The sequence below is a fragment of the Vigna radiata genome, chromosome 5 (assembly GCF_000741045.1).
Source record: "Vigna radiata var. radiata cultivar VC1973A chromosome 5, Vradiata_ver6, whole genome shotgun sequence".
NCBI classification, from domain to species: Eukaryota; Viridiplantae; Streptophyta; class Magnoliopsida; order Fabales; family Fabaceae; genus Vigna; species Vigna radiata.
Genome location: NC_028355.1, coordinates 16,387,456 through 16,401,683, shown reverse-complemented (window position 1 = coordinate 16,401,683; position 14,228 = coordinate 16,387,456). Strand labels below are relative to the sequence as shown.

The following is a 14,228-nucleotide window of genomic DNA, read 5'->3' as shown; positions in this document are numbered from 1 at the left end:
GTTATTCCTAAGGAGAAAAAGAAAAGTATGTCTTTTATTTTTCTCATATTTTCAATTTGTAGTATTGAATTGAACTTTATTGAATTGTATTAATGATTCTAAGCTTAACCAAGCGTCCAACACCATTGTAGCAGAGAATAATTTTTTTGTCCGTGTTAATTTATTTTATAATTTAATTTATTGATCAATTTAGAAAAAAAACATAATAACAAATTAAGATAAAAAAAAATATTTAAGAAAGTCTTCTAAAAACTTAATATAATGATTTTCTAATTAAAATATATAAATTTATTGTATTCTCAAAATTTAATTAAAAAAAATTAAGGATTTTTTTTTCTAAAGACAAAATAAGAATAAAGCGATGCATACGTTATTGCTGAATCAAACATTCCATCAACTAATGCAATTGCAACGTCGGAAACTGAACCACAGTGCGGCAGAGAAGAGAGACGCTTTGTTCCAGTTGTATGCTCAAAGTTAAAGATAGCAGAGAAGCCTCTAGTACGACGTCGTTTGTTAAATGGTTAAAGGGCTTTCTCAGAGCGCGTTCGCTTGCTATAGCTTAAGTGCTTGTCAAAATAAAGCTCGTCGCAACTGAAACGTTTTGAAGCCAAAATCCGAAGGAGATTGGAACCCTAAATTGCCGAATCTACGGGGTAGCAATACCGTTGTGAAGTCCGAATATGGTACGATACTAATTATTTGTTCTACGAATCTTCGTCTCATCGTCGTTACTCGTTGAATTATTCATTCTGATAAATGGCTTTGGTTTTGCCTTTTCAGTTCTCAATTGCAGCTATCAATGACACTGACTCCAAAACTAAGTGGGAGCCACTAGCTCCGACGAAAGAAGCCCAGGTACGTTTCTTTCTCTCCGTATTCCTGTTTGAGCATAATTGAAAATGTCAAGCGCTTCTGAGAGCTTTGCTTACGCTATAAAGATTAGATTCTTGGAACTCTTAATAGCTTTTTTATTCTTATATGTGCTGGTAATTTTTTATTTTTTTTAATACAAATTCAAGTTTGGCATTACCGTTATTGATTCCATTTCTTTTTTTCAGGAATTTCATCTTTCTCAAACTTATCATGACGGGCTTCTCAAGTTACAAGCAAAAGAGTACGAGAAGTCTCGCGAACTCTTGGAATCTGTTCTTAAAGACCCTCTCATTGCTAATGCTCAGGTTTTGTTTCTTGTGTCATGCATAATTTGTTCAATCATTTTAGATTGGTGGTTTGATGTGTTTTCTGTTATCAGGTGAATAGCACTGCCAGTGATGGTCATCTATTGCAACTCAGGTTTTGATCTGTGCTATACTACATTTTATCTATCAAGATATCAACTGTTCTGTCATCATTGTTTGCTCATGGTTGTTTCTTTAATTGATCGATTATTGACGAGCTTAGTACCTAAAGGCATGACCAATTTAAAACCCGGTATTAATTAAAATAACTAGGACGTCTGTGTTAAATTTTGTGCTTGTTTGCTCTAGTTATTTACTTATTTTAATATTTTTGCTGAGCCTTTGATTGATACCGTGCTCATGCAAGAATTTCTCTCTTTCAAATTCTAGTCTACCAAGGTAACATTTCACATGAATATGTTGCAATAAATTCCTTTCTCCTTAAGTTTTAGGGCGCTTGGTTCTCATACAAAGACAATTCTGTCAATATTTTTAATTTTCGTGAAGCACATCACTGGTGAAGTTAGTTTTAAAGCTATCCTTCTGGGTGCAAATCTTAGTTAAACAAAATTGATCTTAGTTTGTTATTTGGTATCAAGTAAAACCTACGTACGCTTTTCTCGTACTTGTTGCATCTATGCATTCTTCTATCTGCATAAGATGTACCTTTGCTTTCAATGCTTCTGATTCTAGACTGGGTCCAGTCAATATCAGTTAGCATTGTTGAGTGCTTTCGGTAGGGGATAAATTAGGTTTAGTAACAAAGTTTTGATCTCTTTACCTGTTGGATATGAAAGTTCCTTGAATGCATTGAGTATTTGGTATTTTTCTTTAATGTTTATCTCTTTATGAGTGTTTCATAGTACTTACAAATGCTTCTACAGATTTTTGGCATTGAAAAACCTTGCTGTTGTATTTCTTAAGCAAGGCTCCACATTTTATGAGAATGCTTTACGCTGTTATCTTCAAGCTGTGGAGATCGATTCTAAAGATTCTGTTGTTTGGAACCAGCTTGGTACATTATCATGCTCAATGGGCTCGCTGAGTATTTCACGTTGGGCATTTGAGCAAGGCCTGTTGTGTAGCCCTAATAACTGTAAGCACCTTAGATCTTAACAAATATTTTTTTTTTCTAATGGCTCTCTAATGGAGTGCTTCTTAGTTTTTCTTGGATGTGAAACTCATTTTTTCTTTTACCTCTTTTGGTTATCTTTATCCTTCATGTATAAGAGTTGGGTGTCTTTGAACGAACTGTTTATCAATCTCTTCATGTGTGTATGAGCTTGGAAATAAAAGTGAGGAATGACTTCAGCGCTGTGCAAATTACTCTGGACTGGAGAATTACTTTTGGCATTTTTCAATTTTGTTACAAAAGTAAAATTTATATCTTGAGCAGTGTGAACTGCCATTCTGTCAGAAATTATATTTTGTTGATTATGGCTGAGTGAATGGTCTTTCAGAAAGGATTGATTTTGATGTACACATATGTTGTCATTCATAGCATTTCAATGCTAATTTAAGATTTGAATTTGTTGTCGAGCTCCTCTTTCAAAAGTAATTTTCAAAACACATCTACCTGTTTCCCATATGAGCATTGGGACCTGAGTTTGTAATCTACTGTAACAATGCTCATCCTTATCCACACAAGACTAGTTTTGTTTTTCTAAATCACTTTAAACAATAAAGTTCACCTTTTGAATGTTTTTTTCAAAATACCTTCATTTCAATATTGATTCTATGCCAGCTCTGCAAAATACTCATATATTATGTATTTATGCTAATGTGATCCCTACTGCGTCTACAGGGAATTGCATGGAGAAGCTTTTGGAAGTTCTTATTGCAATTGGTGACGAGGTTGCTTGCCTTTCTGTTGCTGAATTGATTTTGAGGCACTGGCCATCACATGCTCGTGCTTTGTATGTTAAAAGTACCATTGAAGAATCAGAAATTTTACCATTTGCTCCAAGAGGCATAGACAAATTGGAGCCTAAACATGTGCGACTCAAATTTCCTAACAAGAGAAAAACTTCTAATGACAATGCAGATGAGGATGTTGTATTCAAAAAGCTTAAACAGAATAAAGAACTTCACCTGACAGAAGTTTCCTGGGTGGCTCTTGCTGATGCACTCCTGGAAATCTTATCACCACAAAGTGAGATAGATCCTGAAAAGGCGTTAACTTCTCCTGATATTAAGCTAAGCATAATCTTACCACATAGCTCAGAAGCTGTTTTGAACACTGTGGAAATGAAAGGGTCCAATGGTGATAATAGTGTTTTTGGTGATGGTAACATAGAACAATCAAGTGCTCTTAAAGAGAAAGAAGCAAACACTCAAGAAGAACAGCCACATGAAAGGAGAAGTTCTCGACTTGAAAGGCTCCGAAGTCGTAAACCAGGGAAAGAAGAATCTGATTCTTCTTATGGCAAGGACCCTACTAAGGTTGTCATTCAATATCTAGAGCCATTTATTGCAGGTGGATTGGAGGGTCAAAATACAATCGATAGAGAGACCACAAGTCTACCTTGTTTAGGAAATTCTGAATATTATAATGTTTCTGCATTTGTAAGAGAGACCTCAAACAATTATGGTGCTTATCATATGGGGCACTTGCTTTTAGAAGAGGTTGCAAAACAAGGTCTCACATACCAGGATGCTTTTGTCAAATTTCTGGAGTTGGAAAAGTTGACTAGGCATTGGGGAAAAGAGAGAACTGCTGAATGTAATGTTTTCCTTGCTGAGTTGTATTATGATTTTGGATCATGCTCTCCCATTGGTTCTAATCAGTCAGAATTTATTTCTGAGACATCTTACCATCTTTGTAAGATCATAGAATCTGTAGCTTTAGATTACCCTTTTCACTTTACTAATGCCTTGAATGAAGGTTGTTTTTTGATTGATAGCATCCAGGAGACCAGTGTAAAAACAATAGATACCTCAATGACAAGCAATTTAAATTTAGACAGCTCACTTTTGATGAAAAACAGTTCTCTTTGGGCTCGATTTTTCTGGCTAAGTGGGAGATTGTCTATTGTTGATGGCAACATGGCAAAAGCTTGTGAAGAGTTCTGTATTGCTTTGTCACTTTTGGCCAAGAGAGAAAATGTGGAAGATTCCCTCTGTTCAGTCTCCCGTCCACATTGCAAGGCTGTAAAAGAACTAAACTTTGATAGAGTTCTTGATGAAATTAATATATTGAAGGTCAACTTCTTGATGGAGAATTCTGTCATTAAGATGATGGAGCATGAAAAGTATTTGGAGTGTGTATCCCTGCTTTCTCCACTTCTATTCTGCATGCGGGATGTCTATCCTGATTCATTCCCTTTATCCATGGCAGATAAAAAGGATGAAAAGATAACTTCCACTGAGCTCATGGCTGTAGACGTTCTAATGGAAGCATGCCAAAAGACAAAGCCAATGGATGTGGAGATGTATTTCAATTGTCATTATAGGAAGCTGAAAATACTTATGACAAAGATGGGTTTAAGTACATGTATTAAATCATTCAAATCCTCTGATCAAGCACCTCATTTAAATGCATCTCCTAATTTTGATATTGATTCAAGGGAAAGTCCTAGTAAGCACTGTAGTCACTGGGTTGTGGATGAAGTGAAAGCACTTTCTGACTGTATCTCACAAGTGAAGAAAATTATTGATCAACGTGGAGATTCTGTAAGCAAATACCATTTCAGTAGTTTTGGATTCTGTGATGTTATAGCGCATATTAATAAAAAAAATACTTTCCTGTTCATCCAAGAAGTTCAGGAACTATATGTCATTCTCCTTCCTGAAACACACGAGACAATTAGAACTTACCTAATAGTTATCTATTATTAGCCTAGTAATGAGCATCTAGAATAGTATTAATTACTCCTTCTTGAATAAAGGTGATTGTGCCATCAACTTGATAAACTAATTTTCTGTTATATTATAATTGAAAAAGTCACATCCTCATTACTTGTTCTGTTTGCTTGTGAATATTTTTGGCTCAGATTTCTCATAGAAATACAGGAACTTGATGGGCTCTATCTATTTGATTAGTTGTTTTGGCTTTTTTTCCTGATTTTACTCTCCTATGTTTTTGAGTGTAGTATTTTAAGAACCCACTGAAACTCTTCTTTTTCTGCCAGGCAGAAAAAAAGAAAGGAACCAAAATAATTGTATTTTAATTGGAACTCCATTCTCGTGTTATCTTGTTTTCTTCATTACTGTTTCATTGATTGCACTAAACGATAGTCATGTCTTTGATCTGTATACATTTTACTGGAATCCTTTTGAATTGGGAAGGCCTTTTCAAGCATAGCTTAGCCTTCATGATTATCAGTTATACAAATTATGATATTACTTTTCACTGAATGTGTATGGGGCTGATAAGAATTGAATTTATTGTTATTTTCAAACTGATTTTTTTTTTGACCTGGTTTAGTTGATACGGAAACTAATTTTTTGAACTTTGTTCTTCAAAGTGAAACTTGTGTGCTTGTTCTGTACAGAAGTAGTGCAGTACTCTCTATCAGTAATATTAATGCCTTTTTCTTGATTAGTTATCCTCACGTGGACTCTTTTTCGTTGATATTTATGTGATCTGCAACTTAAGTGTGGAGACAAGGGATCAATGATTTATTCGTTGTTGTGTGGCTCTTTTCCTTAAGAATAGATGGTTTGGCATGCTGGGTCAATCTTAAAAACATTTCACTCTGAAACAATTTCTATGATTCGTTTTAAAGTTATTCAAAGACTAAGGCCTGGTGGCAATTTTTTCTATCCAATTATGTATTGGGTTGAGTGGAAAACTCAATTTTTAAAGAACCAGATTGCCACTTGATATGCTTTGATTTGGGTTGCAATTGTGGCTTCTCTCTTGTTCACTCATGGTTGTTTCAAGGGAATTAGCCTTTAGAGGCCTTGTTGCCTCTGCAGCATTCTTTGATAGTCTTTCTTGCTATGTCATTATTTTCTATCTCGGTTTTGAAATATAGATCGTTTTTCTTGTTGGTACTTTCCTCTCAATATTTTTTACAGTTAAAAGTGGATATAATTTATGATTGCTTACGCTGGTCTGTGTAACTTGTTTACTTATAGCATCTTTAGTTTCGTTGGTATTTCAATATAGAATGTTATTGTGGTGAAAGCATGTGTTCTTATACTTGCAGGGTGGCCTTTCTGTTCCAAAAAGTAGCATTTCTCAAATGCAATCTCTGCTGTTGTTAATCATTAGCTATGTTGCCAGCATACTGGTCTTCAATAAAGCTTCAGCAGAAGAACTTTCAGATCAGGCTGAAAGCAGATGTTTTGTTGATGCAGTTGTTGTTTTCTGCAAACTCCAGCATCTTAGCCCAACCACACCAATCAAAACTCAAGTTAGCTATCTTATTCTTGGAATAGTTGTACTTTTAAGTGATTTGGTTGTTTTAGTGATTGATTTTTTTAATTGAAAACTTCTACTATTCTTTTCTGCATTCTTAACTCAGGTTGATTTAATTGTTGCAACACATGACCTGCTTGCTGAATATGGGCTTTGCTGTTTGGGTGAAGGTGGAAAAGGTGAAGAAGGAACATTTCTTAGATTTGCAATAAAGCATCTTTTGGCCTTGGACATGAAGCTTAAATCTAGCTTTAGCCATAAAGAATCAATGCAATGTGAAGAAGTGTCCAAAAATAGTCTTGTCAATGTGTCTCTGGAAGAATCAAAATCAGACACATTAGGCATCCAGATGGACTGGACCAAAATTGATGAAATTAATTCAGTTAAAAAGGATGTTTCTGAAGGAGTAATATCCGAAGATATATTCTCATGCAGAATTCATGATAAAGACAGCAAGGAAGTAGAGTGTGAAAATCATGGAGGTGCTGGCACTGACAGTAAGTTAATTATGGTTGAAAATTCAAGCAATCAATCAATTGAATGTGGAAATGAACTTTCTGAAGATGAACGGGAGGAACTTGAGTCTAAAATTGATTGTGCTTTAGATCAGTGCTTTTTCTGTTTATATGGATTACATCTAAGATCGGATTCATCGTATGAGGATGATCTAGTCATGCACAAAAACACAAGCCGAGGAGATTATCAAACTAAAGAACAATGTGCTGATGTTTTTAAGTATGTTCTTCCATATGCAAAGTCATCCTCTGTGAGTTTTCTCAATCCATAACTTGTAGTACAACATGTCCATGGAATATTGTACATAAAGTTTCATTTGTGATTTTTTTTTTTTCTAAAAAATTATGTGTTAGAGGACGGGACTGGTCAAACTTCGTAGAGTTTTAAGAGCTATCAGGAAACACTTTCTGCAGCCACCTGAGGACCTCTTGGAAGGAAACCCTATAGATAAGTTCCTAGATGATCCTAATCTATGTGAGGAAAAGCTCTCAGAGGAGGCTGGATCTGATGGATTTCTTGATTCTATTACGGAGAGAATGTTTCCTGATGTGGGTGGCATTGTTCAGTATAATGGAACATTGTTGAGAAGGTATACATTCTACAGTAGTTTACGTGCTTCTTTATTAATTTATTTTATAACATTCTGATTTAAATTTAATGGCTACAATATATCCGTGATATTAATTGTTTTTTAGCATCTTAAGGTTATCTCGAAGTGCATTTGACTTTCAGGTCTGAGCCATATTTGGAGGTCTACTGCAACTTGTATTATTTCTTAGCTCTGTCTGAGGAAATGAGTGCAACAGATAAGTGGCCTGGATTTGTTCTGACCAAGGAAGGGGAAGAATTTGTTCAACAAAATGCAAAGCTCTTCAAATATGATCTCATTTACAATCCTCTGCGCTTTGAAAGCTGGCAGAGACTTGGAAATATTTATGATGAGGTGAGTTAGAAATGTTATTTGGCTTATTAAAACCCTGATTACTCTGAATTTACTAATAAACATTGTTGTCTTCATCTCTAAGTACGCTGCCCTATATAGTTTTATAAATGTTCCTTTGTTGCACGGAGCCAGGAAGTAGATTTGTTGCTAAATGATGGTAGCAAGCATGTTAATGTAGTTGGCTGGAGGAAGAATGCTACTTTGTCCGAGAGAGTGGAAACAAGTAGAAGGAGGAGTAGACGTTGCCTACTAATGAGTTTAGCTTTGGCAAAGACATCTGCCCAACAGGTTTACCTCTATTTATATATTTACTGCTTTTAAAATTTCCCTTTATTTACAATATCTGGGTTTAACTAAGTTGAATTCCATCAGAGTGGGAATTTAACTTGAAATTCTGTGTTTATACCTGCAAATGCTATCTGCATTGACACTGACATTCTTTGTTTAGGCTAGCTACTTGGTTGCGGTAAATGTCTGACAATATTTTTTCAAGACTAATTAAAATGTGCAGTAAAAAGCTATATGATGCTTTGATTTTTAATTTTAATGTTATGGATTTGTAACTATATATGCTTAAAACATTCACTCGAATGCATTCACGTTCTTTAAGAATCTTGGTAATATCATTATTGCGATGGTAGAGGAATATTGTTTTTTTTATATATATTTAACTTTTTATTGCTTTTGTTGTATTTCCAGTGTGAGATACATGAGTTATTGGCGTTGGTATACTATGACAGTCTTCAAAATGTAGTCCCATTTTATGATCAGAGATCTGTTTTGCCCTTAAAGGATGCAGCGTGGATGACATTTTGTGAGAATTCAATGAAACATTTTAAGAAAGCCTTCACACTTAAGTATATCCTTTTTCTCTGTATATTGTTATTTTCTGCACTTCTCTAGGTTTAAAGTGATGTTTATAAACTACTTGATTCTTTTGCAGGCAAGATTGGTTGCATGCCTTTTACTTGGGTAAACTCAGCGAAAAACTTGGATATTCACATGAAATTGCCATATCATATTACAATAAAGCTATTGGTTTGAACATATCAGCGGTTGATCCTGTCTATAGGATGCATGCCTCACGCTTGAAATTATTATTTAAGCATGGAAAGCAGAATTTTGAGATTTTGAAGGTTTTCCCTCCCTTTTCTGATCACTGAACTCTATTTTGGTTTATTTATTTGTCTTTGACATTGTTCATTTATTCTGATTGCATTTTTAATTGTCATATGCTCTTTTTCTGTCCTTTACAGTTCTAGTTAATTTAATTCAAATGTTAACATTCAATTTTTTAATTGACTGGGTAATTTGGGCACTTGATCTTTTATATCTTTTTCTATTGTTTGTTCTTAAGCAGGTTCTATCAGCAAACTCCTTTAATCAATCTGTAAAAGAAGCTGTAACAAGTATTCTTAGTGGTGTGGAAACAAACCATGAAGATTTGCTCAAATTGGATACTGTATGGTCTATGCTTTACAATGATTGCCTTTCTGCTCTTGAAATGTGTGTGGAGGGGGATCTCAAACATTTTCATAAGGCTAGATACATGCTGGCACAAGGGCTATACAAAAGAGGTGAGAGTGGTGATATAGAGAGGGCAAAGGATCATCTATCTTTCTGCTTCAAATCTTCACGCTCGTCGTTTACAATAAATATGTGGGAAATTGATAGCATGGTGAAAAAAGGAAGGTATGATTCTTATTATCCTTTTATTTTTAAGTTTTTGTTAATTTGATAAATGAAATGGCATTTCGTCACTAACAATTGATTTGGCCATTTCGAAGGATGCTTGACTAATACGTTGGTAATGTTAATTAGTGTCCTTACAGATCACTTGGAACCTTTTCTTTCTGTCTCAATGAAAATAAATTTTGCCCAAACTGCCTTGTGTAACTGGAGGGATTCCTTATCAAAATATTGTACATTTAATGGAATTTTTATCCATGCTATGCAAGACGAAGGAAACAGCATTAAGTCCCCAACCTAGGACTAACCTATTTTGCATTTAATATCAGGCGGAAGACACCAGGTTCTGCTGGCAACAAAAAGGCCCTTGAGGTTAACTTACCAGAAAGTTCTCGAAAATTTATTACTTGCATTAGGAAGTATTTGGTGTTTTATCTCAAACTATTGGAGGAAACTGGAGATAGATGTATTCTTGAACGTTCGTATACTGCTCTTCGGGCAGATAAACGGGTAAAATTCTAGAGTCCTGATTTACTGCTTAAGTTACACGCCAGTAAATAATAACTGCTACAGTTTATGCTTAATTTGTTCTCATGGAAGAACTTTTATTATAGCTGTTTCTTGCACTTGATTAATGCAAATTGTTTGATGATTTGGCTTGTTGCCTTTAAGATAGTATTACTAAGATTGGTTTAGTTAAATTAGGTGATAAGAATTTACTGCTAAAGACATAGATTTACAGTTTATATGAGCACAAGTCAAGGAAACCCCTTCACGACCAGAGCAAAAGCTGGTCCTGAATTTGAAGAATCTGGCATCTGATTTATCAAGGGGGGAAAAAATTCTAATCCAGGACTTTGATTTATTTTCCTTGTTTTCTGTTTTGTACTTTGACTCGGCTGGATTCCTAGTCCTCCTTTCTCTTTTCAATTTTCATTTCTTTTATATTAGCATTTCTAAACCTAGGTGGATCAGTTTTACGTCTATTAAAACATGGAAGTTCTTGTTGCCAATTATAGCTAGTAGTAGGTATTCGTCAAAAATAATAGAATGAATTTCACGAATTATTCATTTTTTTTGCTTCAGACTCTCCTAGACCCTTCAAATGTGTTTCTTAAGCAGCCTTGGAGGCTTAACTATTTTTGTTTTATTTGTTTGTTCTATGCATCACCACTTTCCTTGCCTAGTAAACATTTCTATTTTGTCTAGAATCCTTTAATATTATATATTATTAGTCACCCGTCAACTATGACCTGCTTCATTTCTTTTGCCATTTTTGCCTATCTGGTTCTCTAGTTTGATTGTATTGTAACATTATTTGTTTGTCTTTCATTTCTACCACAAGTGCAGTTTTCATTATGCATTGAAGATCTTATACCAGTGGCTATCGGTAGATATCTAAAGGCTCTGATTTCAACTATCCGCCATTCTCAGACTGCTGCCTCTGGTTCAGTGACCAGTTATGACAATGTGCTGGAGAGAATGTTTGCATTGTTCATGGAACAAGGGAGCCTATGGCCAGAGATATGCAGCTTGACTGAAATTGAAGGCTCGGATATGTCAGAGAGTATCATATATGGGTAATAAGATTTAAAGTAATATATGACTTTTTGAACAAATTATGTTCACTGAGTTTCTTCCGATTGAAGTACAATATGTTTGCTATCTGTTTTTCAATTGTATTAACTAATTTAGTTCTCAAATCTTTGCAGATATCTTCATGACTATATTGTATTATTGGAGAAAAATGGAAAACTGGAAACTCTTGAAACAATAAATGAGAAGATTCGGAAGCGTTCTAAGAATCCAAAGTTCTCTGACAGTAATTCTGCAGAAATTGGCAGGCATGCTTCTGTCGCTTGGTGCCGATCTCTTATATATAATTTGGCACAAATAACTCCATTATCATGTGCATTCTCAAATGGGATTCCGGCCCATAGTTTGATGGAAAGTGGGATGGATAATAGCCAGTTGCTCTGCATTGATTTGCAGCCAAATGAATTATGGAGTACAGCTTTTCAAGATCCAGCTCCTTTGGAAAAGATTGAAACAAGATGGAGCTCCGTTTTAGGAAAAATAAAAAATATCATCATTAACAAAGCCTCTGAGGAGAATTTGGAAACTGCAAACACTTTGCTCAGAGCATGCTATAATTTTTATCGGGAGAGTTCTTCAGTAGTGCTTACCTCCGGACTCAACTTTTATTTGATTCCATCACAATTAATTACACATATATCATTCAACCCAAGTACAGCTGGGATTGATGCACTTGATCTGAGCATACCAAGGAAGCTTCTCTTGTGGGCCTATGTTTTATCGCATGGACGATGTTCAAGTATCTCAATTGTTGTGAAGCATTGTGAAGAAATTTCGAAGGTATGTATGGTAAACACCCTACTGAATCTCTTTACTTAGCTGCACATATCTTTTAGCCAAATCAAACCCCCTCATAGCATCTTTGTGAAGGGTGCTTGACATTCAAATCATCACATGACAATTGAATTGCGAACTACAAGTTAAGATTACTACTGTACATGACAATTGCAACATTTGTACAATTTATTACATAGTTAAAATTGAGTGAGTGATGCTTCTTCCTTTTATAAGCTGGTCGTTAATCCACATTACTTACGGCAAGTTTTGCTTTGCAGTCAAAGATGAAAAGAGGAAGTGGAACGTCACCTGCGTTATCAAACACATCTCCTGCCCCTAATCTTTCAGGTTATATTTCCCTCCTAATAGGTTTTATTTTGAAAGAAAGAGTTATGTCTAACAATGCTTGCTGGTTATAGGTAGCGGTAAAAACGGACCAATTTCTGGCGGAGGCATTGACTTTGATTCTCCGCATGTTGCAACAGTGCCTAGCGGCAATACCACTAATCTTGTGAATTCACATTCCTCCGATGACGTTCAGAGGAATCTCTTTGCTTCTCCCCAGTTGCATCAATGCACCACTAACGACGCAGAAAGAAGCAATTTGATAGCACATGAAGGAGATGCAGAGGGAGATTGACTTCTTGCTCCTCCCACCAATTTTATTACTGCACCATCTTCAATCGTATGTATTTTCAACTTGTAAATCCCATTTTAGTGATAAAAAATGTAAATAAGGTTTTATTTGCTAAGATTTTTTTCATCGCATGATGGCTGTAGATAGTGCCTCTGCCTTTAAAGCGAGAGATGATGAATTTTAACACAATTTAACATTAATGTATATATTTTCTGTAATTTCTAAAACCAGGAGCTACAAACTTCTAATTTTATTTTATTCTCAATTATTAGACAACTATAGATGTCAAATGGTGTAAAGATATTATTTTCAAAGTTTTAAATTTGTGCAGACATTATACTGACCAATCACTAACTAATTATATTAGGGTTTACGTTTAAATAAAGTATTAAAGTGAACAACGCTATGTTCTATATATTTTCTCGTAGTTTCGTCACGCGAGCCAATTATCTGTAATAAATATTTGAACAGAACTTGACATCTGCATCGATTCAATTTAAACTAAATAACGAAAATGCAGACTAATTAATGTGTTTTACAGAATAAAAAACTACAATAGGGATTCCTATAATATTTTTCTTCTTTCTTACTCAATAAAGGTATATTCTAAATAATAATAATGATGATAATTTTCTAAATTCTAAAATGATAAATTAAAGGGAACAATTAAGATTTTGGAATTGAGACAAAAAAAAGGAATGGAAGCAACAGTTAGCAAACAAAAGATATTTGTTATTTCAAATGTGGTTGGATATTTATTTATTACAATAAGTAAGCCTTAAACAAAATTAAACGATTTTTACCAAATACTTGTTAAAGCAAAACCTCCAATGCTCCGAAAAGTGGGCGAGGTTGAAAAGATAATTTGGAGGGTCCACAATAATTAAAAAATAGCTATGTATAAGTTAAAAAAACCAAAAAAAAAAACATACGAATAATTTTGCTATTTAATGATGTAATATTAATTATATCTTTTATTAATTTTTATATAATCTTTTTTACTTCTTTATAACATAAATACTTTTATTTTAAGACTTTTAGGTATTTGTTTATTAAATAAAAAAAAATGGTACATATTTTAGTGCAAAGAGTTGGAAACGCTAGGATAGGTGTGTAATCCGGAAACTATTTGTGCAACCTTCATGGGACTGAGACTGTCGCCGCCGCTGAGGACCACCGTAGTTGCTCTGAAGTGTACCGTCAACGGTAAAGGTAAGTTCATTCGCTCTCCGTTATATTCGACAAATTAGCTACAAGTTATATTCCGTTATCATCCAGAGTAGTCGATTTATTCATTTTGGTGTTGTTTTTGTACAATTTCTTTTATTTAGTCTTTTCATTATTAATAATTCCAATCTAATACCTCCATCTTTAAGTTCGCATCAATTTGGGATTTTTAGATTGACGCAAACAAATTCATTATGCATATGCGTTTGATACAAAGCAGAAATTTAACAATTCGACGGAAAGACAATAAATTATGGACTCATCCAATTGAATAAATTGTCTAAATAAAGAAAATAA

General features: G+C 34.4%; 1 protein-coding gene across 3 annotated transcripts; it reads left to right on the top strand.

Moving 5' to 3' along the window:
- Positions 1-389: 389 nt before the first annotated feature.
- On the top strand, positions 390-12,931 carry LOC106762021. 3 transcript variants are annotated; one of them, XM_014645698.2, is made up of 19 exons: positions 390-686; positions 784-858; positions 1,062-1,181; positions 1,256-1,296; positions 2,066-2,277; positions 2,986-4,853; positions 6,335-6,541; positions 6,653-7,312; positions 7,416-7,651; positions 7,795-8,005; positions 8,138-8,293; positions 8,705-8,862; positions 8,949-9,141; positions 9,366-9,697; positions 10,024-10,204; positions 11,045-11,274; positions 11,407-12,070; positions 12,346-12,415; positions 12,487-12,931. In XM_014645698.2, the coding sequence occupies exons 1-19, from the start codon at positions 684-686 to the stop codon at positions 12,705-12,707; spliced, it is 5,838 nt and encodes a 1,945-aa protein (XP_014501184.1). In that variant the 5' UTR covers positions 390-683; the 3' UTR covers positions 12,708-12,931. The 3 variants fall into 3 exon arrangements, with proteins under 3 accessions (XP_014501184.1, XP_014501183.1, XP_014501185.1); XM_014645697.2 differs by having other exon boundaries at positions 11,407-12,079; XM_014645699.2 differs by lacking the exons at positions 390-686; positions 784-858 and having other exon boundaries at positions 1,157-1,181; positions 2,193-2,277; positions 11,407-12,079.
- The last annotated feature ends 1,297 nt before the right edge of the window (positions 12,932-14,228 follow it).